The sequence below is a fragment of the Phoenix dactylifera genome, chromosome 8 (genome assembly GCF_051530095.1).
Source record: "Phoenix dactylifera cultivar Ajwa chromosome 8, Ajwa_hap1_PhDact_Kaust_v1.1, whole genome shotgun sequence".
NCBI lineage: Eukaryota > Viridiplantae > Streptophyta > Magnoliopsida > Arecales > Arecaceae > Phoenix > Phoenix dactylifera.
Window position 1 is genome coordinate 25,187,115 of NC_143197.1, and position 20,870 is coordinate 25,207,984.

Genomic DNA, 20,870 nt, shown 5'->3' on the forward strand with positions numbered 1-20,870 from the left:
CAATTTGGGTCTGCCGAGACTAACTCAGCTTAATTGGGTTCAGACCAACTCAATTGGGCTTAATTTGGTTCGGATTTAACCCAATTTATAGTTTGGGTTCGTTCGGACTTAGCCCATTCTGATTGGGATCGAGTTTAGACAAATTTAGCTAAACCCATTTTTTTTTTTTTTTATTTGGGCCTAACAGGTTCGGACCCGAACTCAGATCCGACCTGTTAGGTCGGACCCGTTAGGGATTTTTTTTTGTTTTCTTTTCTTTTCTTTTCTTTTCTTTTCTTTTTTTTCTTCTTTTCTTCTTTTTCTTTTCTTCCTTCTTCCTTCCCGAACCTTCTTCTCCCTCCTTCATTTCTTCTCCTCCTCTTCTCTCGCGACGGAAGAAAAGGAGGAGGGCTTGGGAGAGGCCGAGCAGCACCCCCCCTAGGCCGGCCGGCGGCTCCCAGGTAAGTCCTTAAGCCTTTTTTTTTTTTTTTGCCCTCCTCCCCCTTCCTTCTCCCGTGAAGGGAAGATCGTACTCGGGGAGGGCCCTAGCCGCAGCCGGTGGCGCTCCCCGGCCGGTCCGCGGCACCGGCCGACCCTGCGGCCCCGCGGCTTGTGGCCTCCCATGCCGCCGCGGCTTGCGGCCTCCCATGCCGCCGCGGCTTGTAGCCGACGTAGCTCGCGGCCACATGCATTCGTCTCCTACTCCGGCGACGCGGCCCTCTTCTCCGGCGGCGTGGGCCTAACACCGGATCCTGCCAACCGTGAAGGTTTGTGAGAGAGAGACAATGGAGAAGAGGGAAGAGGATGTTGAAATTCTCCACCGATCGGGGCTTCTTGTAGCCTCCGATTGCTGGGGAAGGCGGACGGTTGTAACCGCCCACCATCAGGCGTTACAAACGCCTGCACGATGGTGTAATGGCCCCCCTCCGTTTCTCTTGGGAGTGGGGCGGTTATCACATATCATATGCTAAATAGATAATGCCTCTAAATATTGTTTCTTTATAAACAAGCATAACTTAGAAAGATTGAGTTGTTCATAATTTTATTTATATTATTGTACTAATTATAAAAAAATGAATTCATGCACTTCTTGTGTTTTCGGACAATTATTATTGCCAACTAATATTATATTAAGTAGTCTATTTAATTTTGTCTATTTTTATAAAGCTACGATATGAGAAAGCTAACTCTGTTGCTGATCATGACTTAATCATGTAAACTCATCAAAATCATATGAGTTAAATCATATCTATTATTTTATCGAATATTTATATAAAACCTTCCTTTATCAGTTAATCTTAGGTCACTTGGGATCAAATCACCTTAGTTATCACCGGTGATGATTCTGTTGGGGTTACCAAGCGCCCCTTATAAAATACCGAGAGAGGCGAGTTCCTGAGCCTCGAACAAGCTGGATGGACGGCGAGGATGGTAGAGATGTTAGGGCTCGAGAGAGGGACAATAGCCTTCGCCGGCGAGACAAAAAGAGAGACAGAGAGCGGGATCGCAGGAAGCAGCACTCGGATGATGATAGAAGCCCTCGAAGGCGAGAGAAGAACACAGATGATGACCGCGGAGCACGGCATAGAAGACATAGAGATAGAGATATGGAAGAAAGCCATCCAGGAGAGGAAGAAACCAAGAAAGTCGAAAACGAGCTGCCACCGCCACCACCGATGCCTGATTCCAATGCGGGAAGGACTGGTGGTGTATACATCCCTCCGTTCAGGATGGCACAGATGATGCGGGAGGTACAGGACAAGAGCAGCGAGGCCTACCAGCGACTCAGCTGGGATGCTCTTCGGAAGAGCATTAATGGACTCGTGAACAAAGTCAATGCCACCAACATCAAGAATATAATCCCCGAGCTTTTCTCAGAAAACCTAATCCGCGGGCGGGGCCTGTTCTGCCGGTCATGTATGAAATCACAGATGGCGTCACCTGGATTTACAGATGTATTTGCTGCATTAGTTGCTGTTGTGAATACCAAGTTCCCAGAAGTGGGTTTGCTTCTATTGAAAAGAATCGTGTTACAACTCAAAAGGGCATATAAACGGAATGACAAGGTTTGCATTTGTGTTCCTCACCTTTCAGTTGCCGTTGTCTTTTGATTAGGAAAGGATGATGTACTAATATATTTGGTGAATATTTTCTATGTCAGCCTCAATTACTTGCTGCAACAAAATTTATAGCTCATCTTGTGAATCAACAAGTAGCCCATGAGATTATTGCATTAGAGCTTCTAACAGTGTTGCTGGAAAACCCCACTGATGATAGTGTAGAGGTAAAGTTTTCTTTTATAAGTGTTTTCATCATGCTAAGTTTAGTCGAACCATCCTTATGTGTACATCTTCTATTCTTGTGCAGGTGGCTGTAGGTTTTGTTAAAGAATGTGGAGCATTGCTTCAAGATTTCTCCCCTCAAGGTCTCCATGGTGAGTTGGATTTAGTTTTTAGTGCAAATTGTAATTTTATTTAGCTGATGTATGCTTGGGGCATTTTAGCTTGATAATTTGATTGTGCTCTATGGTTTGTTTCATTTGTGGAAGTTGATTGTTTAGCTGTTGTTGACCACCTACAAAGATGTGCTTATACGTGCATGCATTCACACACACATATACATATATTTTTATGTTAAGGGAGGATGTAGATAGGTATTATCTAAATAGCGATCCAAGTTTAAAATATATGCGACGAACATCTACTTTTACAAATAAAAAAACCTGGTCTTATATGTTGTTCTTGTTTATGTTCCTAGCTTCCTAAAGCTTGATTTAAAAAGAGCTTTTCTATAGCTGCAAACTGCAAATTCTGGTTTTTTAAAGAGTTACCGAGGAAGTGAAATTTCAAGCCAGTTGAATAATCCTTATTGTACTGTACTGGGAGCTTTGGATTGCTAAATTGTCAAGCATGGCTGTAGGAAGTTTCCAAATATTGCAGTTTGATACAAAACTCTCTTTGAGGGCAACAAGATTCATGCAATTGTTAAATTTTATTAGGAGTGAAATTTGTTAAAAAGATGCAAAAAGGCTTGTAAATAAAGCTAACTATGTGGTGTACGATAATCTATATGATAGTTTAGGTTCAAAATAAGGTGAGTATGAAATTTATAAAATATCTAAAGTTAGAGAAAGGAAATCTAAAGATACTGATTGAAGTAGATGGATTATGAGTGAGGATAGTGAAAAGTGAGAAACCTAAAAAAAAAATTGGAGTCATTATTTCTAAAAGAATTTAAATGGGATTCTACTGCAGAAATTTTTATCGAAGAAGTGCAGTTAGGGAGGAGGCGACATTCTATATGTATAATCCATAAGATAGTAGTGGAGATAGCTGAAAAGAATGCCAAATGCTAAGACAATAAGACCTAGATGAAATACCTATAGAGATTGGGAAAATCATAGGAAATATTGGGTTAACTTGGTTTATTAGCTTATTTAACAAGTTTCTGAAAAACAAGAAAACTCCAAATGATTGGAGGAGAAGTCTGTCATAAGTAAAAGTGATGCACAAAATTTTTCTAATAATTGAGGAACTAATCTTAGGAGTACCATAATCATAACCTTAACAACTTGTCCTTTTTTAGCTATTTGGAATCGGTTTTATGGATCCTCATTTATCGAGAATTCCAATTTAGGGCCACCTCTAACGTTATGAGTCCCTCTATGAAATTGTGGAGAAGGGTAATTGAACAAGGATTAAGAAAGAAAACAACAATTTCAGACAATCAATTTGGGTTTATGCTTGAAAAGTCAACAGCGGAGTAGCTTTTTTACTTAGGCAGTTGATGGAAAAAATATTGAGAAAAGGAAGAACTTTATATGTGGTGCCTATTAACTCAAAGAAAGCTTATAATAGAGTACCAAGAAAAGTAATTTGGTGGGGTTTAAGAAGCAATATTTTACATAAATGGCATATTAATTGAGAGTATATATGCTGTAGCATCGAAAATTGTTAGGAATTGTTGTGGTACAAGTGTGTTTCCAATCACAATAGGCTTATACCAAGGATCAATACTAAGCTTATACTTTTTTTGCACTAATTATGGTTGAACCTACTACTAATAAACAAAATGTATTATGATGTTGAGAATACAATGTTGATTAATGAAAAAAGAACTAGGTTAAATACTAAATTGGGCTTATGGAATGGAGCTTTAGAGGATAGAGTATTACAAATCAATAGAACAAAGACAATGTATATGGAATGTAAATTTGGGGTGAATGGAAATGAAGGTGAAATTACAATCGAGATTGATGGATTAAGAGATATCACCAAGTAATTGGTTCCATGATTAACATCTATTATACAAATTAATGGGGAGATACGAATAGATATAGGTAATAGAATTAGAGCTGGTTGTATGAAGAGGTGTATATGGAGTATTATGTGATTGACACATGCCTTGGAAATTTAAGGGAAAAATCCATGGAACAACGACAAGGCCTGTAATGCTGTATAACTTGCAATGTTGGGTAATAATGATAGTTCATAAGTAGTGCGATAGAGATGAGAATGCTAAGTTAGATCTTTGGTAAAACTAAAAAGGATAGATTAAGAAATTAATGTATAAAAGGGTTGGAGAAGTTGCTATGTATTAAGGACAAAGTGATGGAAAATCATTTGAGATGGCTTGGATGTGCATAATGAAGATCTAAGGAGGCTCTAGTAAGAAGAGGTATTTTAATTTTTGTGTGGAAGGTTGTGAGGGAAAGATCCGAGGTAACCTAGATGGAGGTTATGAAGAAGGATATGGAGTAGCTAAGAATAACATCATAGGTAGTCCTAAATAGCAATACTTAGCGAAGGTCCGTAAAGCTGATCCCAAATAGTTGGGAAGAAGGTTGGATGGTTATGATTGTGGTATTTAATCTTCAATTCAGATCCATAAAGTAGTCATACTTTGATATATATATTTGGGATAAAGTTTTAAGTTAGGATATTGATCTCTATTGTCAAACCATTGCCTAAATAAGTTTTTGTTGACATTCAATACCACTAGAATATGTACTGGTGGTTATTTCCTCTTATCTCTTCATTGCTTTACTCTCCTTGCCATCCTTGCATCACTTAGTATAACAGCTTTTACCATTGCAGTCCAAAAGAGTTGATGTTGCATGTTCATATAAAAAGGGCAGACCGATGCATGAGGTTCTCACCACTGTTGGGTCTGTGGAGGGTTAGATGTACACAATCTTACCTCCAAGTGCGGAATACTATTTCCGTGTTTTGATCCCATGACACTCGGGTCACAAGGGAGCGATTGTATTGTTGCACCAAAGCTCACCCTCATGTTGCATGCTAGATCAAGCTGCAAAAACATTGCACTGTTTGTGGAAATGCTCAGTTATGTGGAAGGAAGTTCTTTTTGGCAATGAGATCACCGTAATTCGGTTTTCTTATAAATGTATTCTGCTGTATAGGTATAGTCTAAATCATGTAGTGTGCTTAACCCTTCATTTTTACTATAGATGCTGTATTTGTACATATGGCCATATGGAGTCCACATTCATTTTCTTATCTTATCTAGGTCTTCTGTTTTTGTAATCAACCTCTAATATTTTCTTCTATTCCATTCATGTTTGCAATGACAAATAAGCCAATATGTTCTCTATGTTTGTTTCCACTTATTTCCTTGTTAGGTCTCTGCAAGATGATAAATGGGTTTCCTTTTGCTATATTTTTGGATTATTATGCTTATGTTGCCCAGTTTTTTCCCCTCACTTTCAATCCAAATAAGCATTTGTCATTTCCATTTTTTCTGTACGATGTATTCCTAAACCATTCATGTCATGGCAAAGGCCCTAGCTAGGGTATGCTATAGTTAACTACAATGCATACCCAACCAGGATTTCCAAATCCTCCATCTGATGGTTGATCTTATGGTTAAATAATGTTTCTATGTATATTGGGTAGGACTTCCTTATGTATATTTTATTCAAGGTTGGAGTATCATACATGTTTGCCATGTAGCAGACCACCCATTTTGTTCTTGGTTTTGTGGGATCTGGTCCAACACTTAGCATTAGCACAAATGGATAACAGCTTGACCACGCTACCAGCACTTTGGTAGGAACTTGGAATTTATACATTCAAGTATTCAGCATGAACCATCTCTACAATTATTATTGCTCTGCCATGAGCGTGACCAAATCTTGACCAGAAAACAGCAGACAACAAGATTTGACCTTGGGGGATTTAATTTGATCAACTTTGTTCTCAATATGGTTACAATTTTTTTCTTAGTTTGATCCCAACCCTTTTTCTACTACACTAAATGACACCTCACTATGTAACTATTAATGCAATATGTTAAGTAATGTCATGTCTAGAAGTTCTTATCTGAAGATTTAGAGTATTATCCTATTTGGTAGATACTTGAGCTCCACATACTGAGGTTTAGATGCAAGCATTTACTTTTCAGGTGCTAGAGACTTGATTCAAGTATAAAATCAGCTGTTAGCTCCATTGTCTGGTTTTACTGATATAAGTGGCTTAGTGGATCTAGTTTTTGCTGGTGCAGCCTAACCCATGTTAACCTATGTATTAAGCTATGTGAACCACTTCTTAAGGGGAGGAAGTCTTGTGTGACTGGAAAAAAATTGCTGGCATGTCATATACTTGTCTGATATTTATAACAAGACATCCAGGTATAACTAATGGTTGTCTCTATTAGTTGCTGAAATTTGTCTTCAGTATATATATGGAGCTTAGTTAAACCTTTTACGGGTAGTTGCAAGGTCCACCGTACCGGGTCCGGTAGGCGTACCGGTTGCCTACCGGACCGGTACGGGCCGGTTCGTACCGTGCTCCGGGCGGTACGAACCGGGAAGCTCTTCCCCGCCGGAACCGGGGAAGAAGAAGAGAACCAGAGAGAGCGCGGGGAAGAGAGGGAGGGAGCCCACCTTCGGCCGCCATCGGAGAGCCGCGGAGGGGCGTCGGAGGCCGGTGGGGGGCGGCGGAGGCCGGCGGGGGGCGGCGGAGCCCGCGGGGGCGCTGCGGAGGCCGCGTCCCCTGTTTCTTTCGAAACCGACTTCACTTAAAATCCCCAAATTAAAAAACGCGGCCGCGTCCCCTGTCTCTTTTGAAACAGTGACGCGGCCGCGGCCTCCGCAGCGCCCCCGCGGGCTCCGCCGCCCCCCGCCGGCCTCCGCCGCCCCCCATCGGCCTCCGACGCCCCTCCGCGGCTCTCCAATGGCGGCCGAAGGTGGGCTCCCTCCCTCTCTTCCCCGCGCTTCCTCTTTTTCTCCTCGTCTTCTTCGTCTCCGGCAAGGAACCGGCCTGTACCGGTTTCCACGGCTCCGCCGTACCGGTAGCTGGCCGGACCGGTTTGTACCGGCCCGTACGGGCCGGTTCGGCATACGCTGGGTAGTTGATTGATTTTGCACAACTAGACAACTTATAATTGGTGTTTTTGCTCTTCCATCCGATATTTTTAACTCATTATAGGTGATTTTCCTTTTCCATTCAGTATTTTATATAAGAATGGTGCAAATAAGTGAATGTCTTGTTGTGGAAGTTATCATTGTGGTATCCTTACAAATATGAATTGTTTGATCCAACATTCTATAGTTCGGCAACCATTTTTTGCCTCATATTCTGCTGACATATGTAAATGCATAGTTTTTTGGGCATATCTAGGTTGATATGTATAATTTTGTCAAGGGTTCACTTTGCCGTAAAGAATAATCTATGTTGTGTTTAGGAGGATATAAATAGCAGTTCAGATTTTAGAGCAGCACCTTTGAGTCCTCGGACTGCACAATGCTACCTATGTTTAGTTTTGTAATTATCTGTATCTGAGGTATGCATCCCTATTCGTTAGCATCTGCAACACACAATTGCACTTAACTGTACTGTTCAAAAGTTCCATAGTCCATACTGTTGCCATTTGATGAGCATTCTTTGTTGTTGCATTGGATACCAAAGGTATTGCAAGCAACACATCTACATTCTCATGGTTAACTTTTATATTTCTCAATCTTTGCAGGTATTTTTGAACGTTTTAGGGGAATACTTCATGAAGGAGAGATAGATAAACGAGTTCAATTCTTGATTGAAGGCCTTTTTGCAATAAGGAAAGCCAAATTTCAGGTATGGTTGAACTTTCTGTAGGTATTGTCTTGAATTATGCATGTCTCTATATTATTTAAGTCAAAGTGTATGGTTCACTCAATCATTTTATATGGTTTCACATCGATATTCAGGGATTTCCAGCTATCCGCCCAGAATTGGATCTTGTGGAGCAAGAAGATCAATTTACCCATGAAATATCCCTGGAAGATGAAATAGATCCAGAGACAAATCTTGGTATTCTATTAATTATAAATTTTCTTTTATGTTGTGGTGATTTGCCACATAGGCTAATATATTGCAAGTTTGTTACTCTTTTGTTTAATTGGCAGATGTTTTTAAGCCAAATCCAAAATTTCTGGATGATGAGAAGGCTTATGAAAATATTAAGAAGAGTGTCCTTGGGATGGAGTCTTCTGAAGATGAAGAAGGGTCTGATGTAGCCTCAGATGATGAAGACGAAGAAGAATCTGAAGAGGAGGAAGCAGAGGAAATGGAAATAAAAGATGAGACGGAGACAAATCTTGTTAATTTACGGAGAACTATTTATCTCACAATCATGTCAAGTGTTGATTTTGAGGAGGCTGGTCATAAGCTGTTAAAAATCAAACTTGAGCCTGGTCAAGAGGTAAGTAATAAAATCCTTACTCTTCACTTGCATTAGTTTATATTGACTGCTAGTAGATTAGTTATTTTTGTAACTTCTAAAGCTTGTCAAAGGTGATCATGTTTTTATTGGCTGCATTATATGACTTCATTATATGATTTCTGAGAAAAGAATGACTAATTTAATTGCTGTAGGCTTAATATAGATGGATATTTTGAATTTTATACTGTCCTGTCAGTGGCTTCAAATCATTTTATGTTTCTCATCTTCTATTAAAATGATGGCTGCTTCGATGTTTTGTAGTATTGTCTATTAATATCTATTGTAAAATAGCTGAATGTTTCCAATGCCGTCTGATTTCCGGTACATTTTATCTTGTATCCTGTACACATATATTGGAATTTGGATTGCCAATAAACCGTGCATCCCAATTTTGGAGAATGTGCTTGCTTGTTTCAGTGTTGATAATGAAGTTTGAAACTGTTGACTCGTAATTGTTAAAAATAGTTGGAACATGATAAGATATAATCATTTATGAGGGGATATATGGGACAATTTTAATGATTTTGATAGCTGATGAAGGGAAAAAACATGAATTCTGCAAAAATTAGAACACTTGTTGAAGGGAAGGAATTATTTATGTGATAATGCCATTTAAGTCAAATTTGACTATGTTAAACTTACTTTAAAGTAGCATACTGTGATGTTATCTAATCCTTTTATTATGCCGATTTGCCAAGCCAACTGTTTCTATAAAGATATGGTCAGGATGCCTTTCTGCTGCATTTTTGATCATATTGGATACATGTATGAAAATTAATAGGCAAACTCGATACTTGCAAACCATTGTTTGATTCAGAAAATGCATCATAAATTATAGATTCTCTTTGAAATGAATTATAGTATTTGAATTTTTTGCAGATTAATTAAATTAAAACTCATAGGTGCCTTTTCTCCAAAAATACCCCTATCAAATATTTTACTCTCAAAAAAAATCTGTGCATAGTATTAATTGATTTTCGTAAGAAAAATTCAATGCAACACCATAGTAATAATAATAATAGTCGTAATAAGAATAAAATAAAAATTAATAATAAAATTAATTGATAAACCAAGAGAAAGATCTGTGATAATGTTATTTATGACAAATATATTCTTCTATGAAGTCAGGAGCCAAAGATGGCAACCCATCTCTACATGTGTCAAAGGCATTTTATTAAAATTTAGAAAGGATAAAAAAGAGAGCTTAATTTAGTTACACCTTAAAAAAGGGAAGAACAAACATGCTTTTTTTTTTTTGAGGCCTATGAAGATTATGTTTTAGTTAATAGCTACAATAAAGAATTGAAACCTTGCCTCATCACTTAGTTGTTTCCTGTTCATAACATTTGATATTTTCAATTTCATCTGCTTAGAATAATATTTAATATATAAATTCTCATGCCAAATTATCTACTTATTCTGTGAATAACGACATAATTAAAAAACATATTATTTTATCATCATTGTATGTTATTTCTTGATATAACAGCTAACAACAGCTGATATAAGAGCCAATTTTTTATTCCCAAAAATCTAATTTAAATGAGCAAATAACAACTGTTATTTCTATTATAAGGAGAAAAAACTATTGGAATGGGGACTGTTATTGGATCATATCAGTATTTGTTAGAACCTTACTTAAGGTGTTGTATTGAGCATTATGTAACATTCCTTGTAATACTCATGTGTGCATAATCAAAAATTTTAATTTGACCCAACAAATCCCTCAAATTTAGAACATCTGTATTCTTAAAAGGAAAAAAGGTATGAAAATATCCATATAATACAGTTTGCAAAAGTCATGAGTACATGGAATGGTTTTGGGGTGTTGTTAGAACATGTCAGCATTGTAGAAACCTTGGTTAAGATGTTATATGAAATTTTATCTAATGGCTCTTGCAATACCTGTGTTTATAATCATAAATAGCAATTCACACTCATTAAACTCATGGAGCCCAAATAATCTGCAGCTTCTTAAAACCATACAACCTCCTCTCCAAGTGCCCCCAACCGAAGTAGGAAAGAAACAAAAAATTCTTTCTAGCTTATGTAAGTGATAAAGAGCATCAAATTTATCCATTCTTGCTATTCATAACTAAATAGAGTTCAAAATCAAGTTAGCAGGATCAACATATAAGTGGGTTGCTATTATTTATTCCCATGTAAAATATGATTGAGCATTTATACGCTTATTCCAAGATCCATGTTTAATTCGTGAATTAGATGTACTATTTAATTCTAGATTGATTTTTTTGAATAAATTGATAGAGATGGATTTAGTTCATTACTGGATTTAGGCATGCTTAACCTATTGCACCCACACTTGTCGGGTTAAAAGTTGCAGGTGAAAATGTAGAATTAAAAGGACGAAAATTTAGCAGTTTTAAATCATTTGATTATCATGCAAACATTTTTAAGCTGTAACCCAATGGATATTCCTCTCTTTTATTGGGAAGTGGTTCCATATTCAAACGTCAGATGTGTCCCTAGGTCTTTTAGAAGAAAAAAGAGATTATTAGATTGAAATTCTTTTAACCACATTATTTGAATTTCGTTGTTAAATTTAATATTCATTCAATAAACATGCATAAGAATGTGTGCTACAACATGTTATGATTAAGTATAACAAATCTTAATGAAAATATATTCTCAGATAGTTTGCCTCTAGAACTTATCAATTTTATGTTTTATATGAGAAAGCTGTACTGCATACTGTAGCGTGTGAAATTGTGGATAGATATGCTTCATAATGAGCTATACTCATTAATGCTAAGTTGATAAATGTCAGAACATAATCCTTAGATGTGTCTGAATTTTACCAAAAAAATAATTTAGGACTACTTCATATGGGCCACATGGCACTACATGAACTCTCGCGTTAATCCTATTATTGCAAAAACAGAGGAAAGAATAATGAGGGCTTTATCCAATGAATAAATTATTCTAGCCTTGGAATAACTATTCGGCGTTCCTGTTTTCTAGAAGTGTTTGGCCAGCAGAAGGCTTGCAACACTTATCTCTCTATTGATTCCAACCTAAGATAGAAGTAGATCAAGGTTAGTTTGAGTTAATTCTTAATCCAAATTTTGATTAAGCTGAAATTGTGCCAAAATTTTAGTCTAACCAAACTACTTTGTAGCCCTAACTCTAGATGGTTGAGATCTTACAAAGTGTTATTTTTGGTAGAATAAAGATAGTTTTGTTCGAAGTTAGAAAGCACTAAGGGTTTTATTTTTTCCTTTTTGTCATAACTGAAACTAACGCACTTGTTTGGATGATCACATATAATATAGAAATTGGACCGTTAGCTAAAATCATGACAAGCATTTATTTAAGATGAAGAAGAAAAGTTTGATGATGCTTCTTGTTTGCAAGCCAGATGAAGAAGCTTGGCTAAGGACATGCGATAGTAAACGTTAACCCCATCTTAATGTTATATAGAAATTGAGTAGCGCTAAGTTTTTTTTAATATACTAGAGTACCACTAAGATAACCTACTTCCGTTGACCCAACCAAACAACCAGGAGATATGATTTTGTGTAATGAAATGTAACACCATAATCTTAGTGGGATCTTGCCTTTGTTTTTCATTGTAGATAACATTCTTATTTGAGGAACATGACTGACCACCCTTTTTTTTGTTATTGGAAGGAAAAAGTTTCAGAAATAGCCTTGACTGCTGGGATTGCTTGTCTTTTCGCATCAGTTCGCATTAGAGTAAAATATATAAAAGCACCACAAACATATGATGTCCAAGTGGTATGAACCGAGCAGAAGCCGCTTCTAACAGTTGTTTTTGTCTTTTCCCATTTGAACATTCTAACAGTGTAATAAGGAAGTACAATTTATCCAAGTGGGACAGGCAAAAGGTGGCAGGGCTTCTGTAGTGTAGATATAAATATAAGAGGCAGCAAATTTTATAGAAGGATGTCTGAGATTATGAAGGGAAGATTTACTGAGTCTGCCACCTTTAAAGAAGTCAGAACAACAGTAACTGCCTCATAGGACAAGAAAACATTTTCTTTAAAGTTGTAGAGATATTGATGAAGACTATAAACTTGAGGGTGGAAGCTTATCTTTGATCATTGCATTTCTCTTGGTGTTGCTCCCCCCCCCCCCCCCCCCGGCGCGGGCATTTCTTGTGCTACTTCTATTTTCCCTCTTACAGGAAGAGTAAACCTTTTGGATATTCAGACTAGAACCTTAACTCTTCTCTGTAGTGTTTTAAGTCAGATGAAACATGCATTCTTTTCCTGAGAAACGCATCATGGACTTGTATATCACAATTATGTAAAGAAATCAGTTGAAGAAACTAATGTAACATAGGATAAAACAATCTCAGAGACTAAAACAGAGACAAGAATTTTCACTGTGAAAACTTATTAATCTTGACTATCAGCACCAGCACCTGTAAGCAGAAATTAATAGCAAGGTTTTAAATAATGTGTTATCCCATATATAACGGACCACCACCGAAACTGTTATTGACCGTTATAATAGTTATTACGGTCGTTATTTGTCTCGAAAAGCAACTTTCAAATTTTAATATTAAAATAATCACTGAAATAATGGCTTATATAATGGTATCATAATGGGAAATAATAGGAAAAATAGTGGTGTTGCAAGGTCCACCGTACCGATACCGGTCGGCGTACCGGTGGCCGGCCGGACTGGTACGTACCGGCCGGTATCGGTGGTTTCAAAAACCACAGCGCGAGGCGCTGTGGTTCTAAAAAAAAAAAATCGTACCGGTCCGAACCGGCCGGTACGCACCCGTACCGGCCGGTTCGGCTAAAAAATCGGAAAATACCGGTTTTTTAGTGGTTCCGGTACCGGTCTAGGACCGGACCGGTACGTACCGGCCGGTACGGCATTCCATGGGTGTTATCCTTCCCTTCACTTTTCATCAGATAGAATGGTATTATTTTTTTTGGGGACTGTACAATCACCTTTTTTTTGGGGAGGTGGGGTCAGCAATTTTAAGGCAAAAGGTTTAAGTGTTGAATATATATATATATATTTAAAAGAAGGTACAAGTGAAAATAACAGTCGTTATTTGTATTAGAACAAGAAATAACAGAAACTAACAGAAATTATATTTTTCTATGATATTTACCTCAATGAAGTAAACGGGGATCCGGAGCAATAGGTCGAATTACTATATAAAGAAGCCTTGTAAACAAAAGGACTTATTGTTAGAGTAGGAAGATTTCGGTTTTTCTCGTTCCTTCTCTTCAATAAGAAGAAGTATTTGAAATGAAACAAATTCCTCTTCATTATGTTGTGCTTAGCAAAGGAACTGCCTAAGCATACTTTTTCAGATCCAAACTTCTTTGTTCTTTCTAAGTCTTCTTCTTGCATAGAAGAACGCAACTCTTGCAAAAACCGGGATTTTAGTAGTAGGCGGCACCCCCTCTGAGTTTTGAGTAGGCGGAACCATTCTATTTTGGTTTTCTCCACATTCTGACCGGCAGGAATTTGCCTATGATTTTTCCAACTGATATGTCGATATAGAAAGATCTCCTTATTTCTTCACCGCGGGTTCTCGCGTAATTTTCTTGAAAAGATATTAGATCACCGTGGGAAACTTTCAAATGAGTAGAGGGTTGGCCGAAACAGTTATCAGTTAGAACACCGTTATTGTAAACCATGATAAGTAGTTAATGCTTTATGTGAAATTAAAATATAATTATGGGATGTGAAAACAATCCATAACTGTAAATTTTGTTTAGTAGAGTATTTTTTATGCTGTAATAATTATCATAGTATGTTGCTGTGAATCCCTGTGACACAGGTAGATCTGAACCAGTACCTGTTTCTATGCACCTTGTACAGAGCATGCACCCACTCAAATGTGTTGGTAACCTTCTAATGTACTGCATATTCTATGGCACAGTATAATGTAGATTGACAAGTAAATATTTGAGCGTGTAAGCAAGCCGCAAGTGCCATTTTATATATTTTGGGAGGGTTATACACTTGCACGAACAGCATATGGATAAATGGGTTAACATATAGAAGGCTTATATGCTAACTATGCATATACATCTTTTCAACACATGTAGTAACATTAACAGATTTCTTGGGCTAGTGGCTTGCATGCATGCATTTTGAGGTGCGATTAGTCACGACTGAATCTAAAGCAAGCAACAACACCTTATGCTTTAAAGTTGCGGTGAATTATTATGGCGTTTGTTGTTCTCTAGGGGGAATTCCTCTGGTCGCAAATTGTGCTAAACTTTCTGTTGGTCAAGACAAAGTTTCATTCTTATTTCCGAGATGTGTTTAGCTAATTTATCTTGATTTTTCCACATCCTATAATCTCCTTCGTTTTAGTTTCTTTTTATACTATCGGGCTCATTGCCTGCATTATGTTTGCATTAGATGATAATCCTTAGGTTGGCATGGCAGTGCTAGGGTGGATAAATTAAGAAGGTTGAGCTTTGAGTTAGTTACTACCACAGTAACTAGATGGAGCATCAACAGGTATGGGTTTGGACTTGTCGAAGGGTCACAAAGGATGAGGAGCCTAGGTGATCTGACAAGGATAGTGAAAAGGATATTAAAAATGCCAGCATTAATGGAGTTATCGTCAATAGGAATTTGGATCTGACTAATTTTTTATTGATCTGGGCACGTGGGACCCTATGGATGAAGATGTGGTCTCTATGGACCGCATAGAATTTCATTCAGAGGAGGAACCATGTAGAGATCTTGTTCAAACAAGCATAGGTCAATTAAATCAGGGTTATAGATTTTCGGTCCATGATACACAGTATGGGATCTGTAGTAGGCAAATTGATCACCCATTTTTAATTCATAGAAACCTATAAAAATATGATTTATATTAAATGATTATTATTATGAGTCTGGTCTGGCTTGTTTCTATATTTTTCACTTTGTTTTTTGAGAGATACTTTTTGCCTTGTTATTTGCATGCCTTGTTTTAATTGTTTCCTCTATATTTCCAACAAATATTTTGTTTGTTTTTTAAAGTAATGAAATGAATTATCAAACTTGCACCCCCTATTTACTCATCCATTATTCTTTTGTTTGCACTACAGATGGAATTATGCATAATGCTGCTCGAGTGCTGCAGCCAAGAGAGAACATATCTTCGTTATTATGGGCTTCTAGGACAGCGGTTTTGCATGATCAATAAAGTCCACCAGGAAAACTTTGAGAAATGCTTTGTGCAACAGTATTCCATGATACATCGACTTGAAACTAATAAACTACGTAATGTGGCTAAGTTCTTCGCTCACTTACTTGGAACTGATGCACTCCCTTGGCATGTTCTAGCTTATATCCGCTTGACGGAGGAGGACACGACTTCATCTTCTCGAATTTTTATAAAAATTCTCTTCCAGGTATATATCCTGTGTTATGGAATTCTATTTCTTCATTATCTTATTGACGCTTCTAAATTTAAAATAACATGTAATTTTAATGCAGGAATTGTCAGAACATCTCGGCATACGTTTGCTTAATGAACGTCTAAATGATCCGACCATGCAAGATTCATTTGAGTCTATTTTCCCCAAGGATAACCCAAAAAACACAAGATTTGCCATCAATTTTTTCACATCAATTGGACTAGGTGGCATTACGGAGAACTTGAGAGAATATTTGAAAAATATGCCTCGCCTCATAATGCAGCAGCAGAAAACTGTGTCAGATTCAGATGAAGAATCTGAAAGTTCTGAAGAGTTGGGTTCAAGTAGCTCTGGCTCTGAACCAGGTTCTGAGTCGGAGTCGGAACCAAGTTCTGAAAGTGATGGGAGGCACAGTAAGAGAAGGAAGAGGAAATGATGAAACATTCTGAAGCCTCAAGTCCCCTATGTTGTCCTCGAGTATATTTTTGACTTTAGAGGTATTCAATGATCTTGTAAACAGTAAATATTATTAGTTTTTTAATTTTTTTGAGGATTGTGGGTCAAATGGTGTTACTTATGCATCATGAATTTGGTCTCTGTATTTGGTGTTAGTTTTGCCTCATGAATTTGGTCTCTGTATTTTGTTCATTCAAAGTATTTCTCTTTCAGCAAGTATTAGGAATCAAAGTTGATTACCAGTAATTGGAGGAAAGCTAATGTCCCATTTGAATGGTTTGGAGTATTTCTCTGTGCATGAGCTGGGGAACAGTTAGCAGGTTTGACTGTTTGAATGAATAGCTGCATTGTGCTTTTGATTTTGCCATGCTGGCTTGCAGTTTGCCACTAGCAGTAAAGATATTCGATTTATCTTTGGCTAGTTTAAAAAGCTAGATATTTCTTTTTGGTCGCAGACTTGTGCAATTATATCGGTCATCACTTGGAGGGTCTGTTTAAGTAATACAATATAAATGTAGATGTTGATCGTTATTGTTTCGATACTCCATGGTCTTGGAATGTTCAATAGCCTTGGACTACGTTTGATTTGGATCTATGGAAAACGGAAATAGTAAGAGTGAAGTATGTGAGCATAGTTATTCTATGAGTTATGCCAATCTTTTTTTGTTCCACTTTTAAATAGCAAAAGGCCCCTTTTTTTTTGGAATAACTTTTGAGTGATATTTTTTTTATAAAAAATAAAAGTAGATATAAAATATGTTTTTATGATGCCCCACCGCTGAACGAATGCACAGTTGAGCCGGAAGCGAGCAAGCTTTGTTCTTTTAAAGCCCAACCAGTTTGAGCTCATGACTTTTCGGCATTCCCCAATCATATGATCCATCTGATTGTAATTTCAAATCGTTGCTATTAGATGACCTTTGCAATAGTCGTTATATAAACAAATGGTGATGGTTGAGGTATATATTGTAACAAATAAAATCTCGCATTAGTATATAATGTTGAATATAAATCTCATTAGTATATAATCTTTATTTTAGTTGTTTATTGTACAAAAATTAAATAATAGAACTTTTGGCTTGTGAAAACTACTTATAGATTATCATATATAAATATAATAATAAAAAACTTAGAAACTGCTAAGGAGATATCCAGAAAAATATTTTCTAAAAACTTCAATATTATAATATACCAAATAGAGTTTACCATTTTTAGTTCGCTGAAAAAGACAACAAGGATGTATATGAAGATGCTTTGTCCATTTCCTCCAACATCTTATAAATTTTACATTTTTTCAATGCCTTTAGTACTAAATAGATTGTCTCCAATGTATTATATGCTAAATAGATGATGCCTCTAAATATTGTTTTTTTATAAACAAGCATATTTAAAAAGAGTGAGTTGTTCATAATTTTATTTATATTGTCGTACTAATTATAAAAAAATGAATTTATGCACTTCTTGTGTTTTCATACAATTATTATTACCAACTAATATTATATTAAGCAGTCTATTTAATTTTGTCTATTTTTATAAAGCTACGATATGAGAAAGCTAACTCTCTTGCTGATCACAACTTAATCATGTAAACTCATCAAAATCATATGAGTTAAATCATATCTATTATTTTATCGAATATTTATATAAAACCTTCCTTTATCAGTTATCACTAATAAAAATCAACCTCTAAATTGCAAACAACCACTTCTATTTGCTTTTGATGGGAGTGCAACGAACTAAAAAATCCAACAGAATGTTGTGTCCTTGTCATATGTACAACTTCAGTATAGTACACGTAATGCGACTTTACTAGAAATATAAATGATAATGAGGTTTCACCTAAGATTTATGGCCAAGAGATTCTCCACAGGAGTCATTTCTCATGATCTTGGATCTGTTAAACATAGCATGACAAATATCATAAATGAGATGAAGGTGGATGAAGTAAACATTCTAGAATTATCACATACTTGTGAAGCTCAAAAGAATTCTTTTTTGTACAATGACAACGAAGTCGATAATGTTATATGGATATCAAACTTTAAGCAATAGAATAAGATACTAGAGATATATGATGCACATTGAAAGACAAGATTGCTGAGATGGCTCTGCAGCATGATCAAGATAAGAAAGAAAATAATGTGGCTGCATAATTTTTCACTAAGACAAACTTAGAAACTTTATTTGCACCATTTTTTATTTAATATTTAACATTCATTTTCTTTGCTCGTAGCTGAATTGCATTTCTCATGTACCTGCATAGATTCTTCCTGCTTAATTAGATTGGACTTTGCCCAATTTTTTTCCTCAAAAAAAAAAAAGAAAGAAGAAGAACAACACATTTGGTATACGTGCACTCTTGCTTCTGTATTGGGAGGTCAGCAGATTGGATGCTTTACAGGAGTACATCAAATTCATGAGTCTCAGAGGTCATAGTGTATCTGTTTAAGAAATTGGTCATTGTCTATCTTGACAGATTACATATGTATTCCATTGTATGCATGAGGTCCTTTGGTTTTTATAAAGCAAGGAGGGGAAAAGTAATTAGTATTGAAGCTTGCGTAAAGAAATTACCAGACATGAGCCTTGGCTATTAGTTGGACACCTACTTGATAGTGCCACGATCTGGTGGAAGCTCAATTAACAAAAAAAAAAACTATTGGAATGGGGACTGTTATTGGATCATATCAGTATTTGTTAGAACCTTACTATATATACATACATATATATATATATATATATATATATATATATATATATAAGTAAAACACCGGGCTAAAGATTTGCTTCTACAACTTTAAATTATAGTTTTAAATTTCTAGAACCTGTGCAAGGAAGACTAGGAAGTGCAAACGAGCTGGATTCGAGGAGGCCATGTAATAAATAGATTGCCACAAGAGGAGAGGCCCAATGTACTTGGGGGCCTAAGGCTGTTGCCTTTGAGGCTTTTCCTGCAGTGAGCCGGCTTTAGGTGAATATACAGAGGAGGCTCTTTCCTTTCTGTTTTGTCCCTGCGGTGGGTTCTCTTTGGGCCGGGGCCTTGGGCGACCGTCTCAGTCGCTTAAAAGTTGGGCCGGTCTTGTACCGAAGACTGTATCGAGGGCTGGCTCGTTCATTAGGCAAGCCGGCAAGCGTTGTCCTAGAAAGAAACAAAATCTTTTCTTTAATGATACCAGCATCTGGTACATGGGTTGCAGGAGCAAGATGTATGGCTGTGATGAGTTTCTTCTTTCTTGAAAAAAAAGACTTATGTCAGATACTAAATACACTTTGGCGTTTTTGGTTGCTATACTTCTTGTCTGTCTTAAAAGAAGAAATAATAGTAGGAACCCAGGTTCACCACTGAACCCAGCCATTGAAGAACAATTTAGGCCCAACTCAATAACAGGCTTGCTTGAGCTTATCTGATCAAGGTCAAATCATATTTTAAGGACCAAGTGTCGTACCCCAACCTAAGGCCTGCCTTTTTAAATAGATGTTTTAGATTATTAGCTGCTATGCATTAGGATATGCACGGCTTGCATTTTTGAATTTTTTTTGAATTGAAGCCGACTGGGCCTGCCGACTTTGGTCTCCTGGATGGGCCCAATTGGCCTGGTTCTCACACCAAGCCCGAGCATTCATGAGTCAGAAAAGTGGAGCTCAAACTGGAATTGATATTTAGTTTGTTTTTAGTCCAAGTTTGAATATTTTAAATCAATCTTAGCCTTTAAAACGAATCAAGATCAAAGACCCATTGCATTTAACAAGCCAGGCTTAGCAATCCAAATCACGTCATTTTATCTTTCTTGTAGCCATGACAAGAAATAAGCTCGAGTGGGCGCCCCAAGTAAAGATGCATGTTAAGGATCCCCAGAAGTCACTTTCTTTTCCGTTAACTCGGGCTATTGGTGCCAAACACGGTGGGCGTGGGATTAACATCCCAGACTTCTTCGTATCTTCCATATCGATTGGTGATCGCAATCTACGGAGATATAATCTTATTCCCACATTTAGACCCTCTGAATTAAGAAAATTTTGACTAATATTTTCAATAAGTTGGTCAAGTTTGGGGTAACCCGGAATTAATGCACTCACAAACGGGCAAAGTATGGATTTGATCCTTGGGCTTCGTTAGGTCATCATGGGTTGGACGATCTCTTTTTTAAATCCAGCACAGACGTTTACAGTTCATGTAATATAAATGGGCTCAACCTCATTATCAAAGGAGGATAAAGTCTCTTATCAACTTAGTAAAGTCTGAGATCTAGATCCAAATCCTCCATTCTCTTTGGAGAGTTACTGGTTTGCGGGGATGTACTAATCCTGTTTCGCAATCCATCGACTACAACCTACTCT

At 37.0% G+C, this 20,870-nt stretch overlaps 2 protein-coding genes across 2 annotated transcripts; one reads left to right on the plus strand and one right to left on the minus strand.

The window, feature by feature from the left end:
- The first annotated feature begins 265 nt into the window (after nt 1–265).
- LOC103706325 (uncharacterized) lies at nt 266–16,788 on the plus strand. Its single transcript, XM_039124729.3, has 9 exons — nt 266–440; nt 1,272–2,045; nt 2,141–2,263; nt 2,347–2,413; nt 7,969–8,072; nt 8,186–8,288; nt 8,384–8,679; nt 15,765–16,070; nt 16,156–16,788. The coding sequence occupies exons 2-9, from the start codon at nt 1,395–1,397 to the stop codon at nt 16,510–16,512; spliced, it is 2,007 nt and encodes a 668-aa protein (XP_038980657.3). The 5' UTR covers nt 266–440; nt 1,272–1,394; the 3' UTR covers nt 16,513–16,788.
- Nucleotides 13,798–14,480, minus strand: LOC148702774 (Alpha-L RNA-binding motif/Ribosomal protein S4 family protein). The gene is given in 2 exon segments (XM_088703204.2): nt 13,798–14,153; nt 14,156–14,480. Coding segments are annotated over 2 exon segments (537 nt in total). The 5' UTR covers nt 14,352–14,480; the 3' UTR covers nt 13,798–13,812.
- Nucleotides 16,789–20,870: the final 4,082 nt, after the last annotated feature.

Excerpts from the sequence above, each read along its gene's own strand:
- LOC103706325 (XM_039124729.3), top strand. The coding sequence starts at position 1,395 with ATGGACGGCGAGGATGGTAGAGATGTTAGGGCTCGAGAGAGGGACAAT. Across the intron at positions 2,046-2,140 it reads CATATAAACGGAATGACAAG|CCTCAATTACTTGCTGCAAC; the intron begins GTTTGCATTTGT and ends TTTCTATGTCAG. Across the intron at positions 8,289-8,383 it reads AGATCCAGAGACAAATCTTG|ATGTTTTTAAGCCAAATCCA; the intron begins GTATTCTATTAA and ends TTTAATTGGCAG.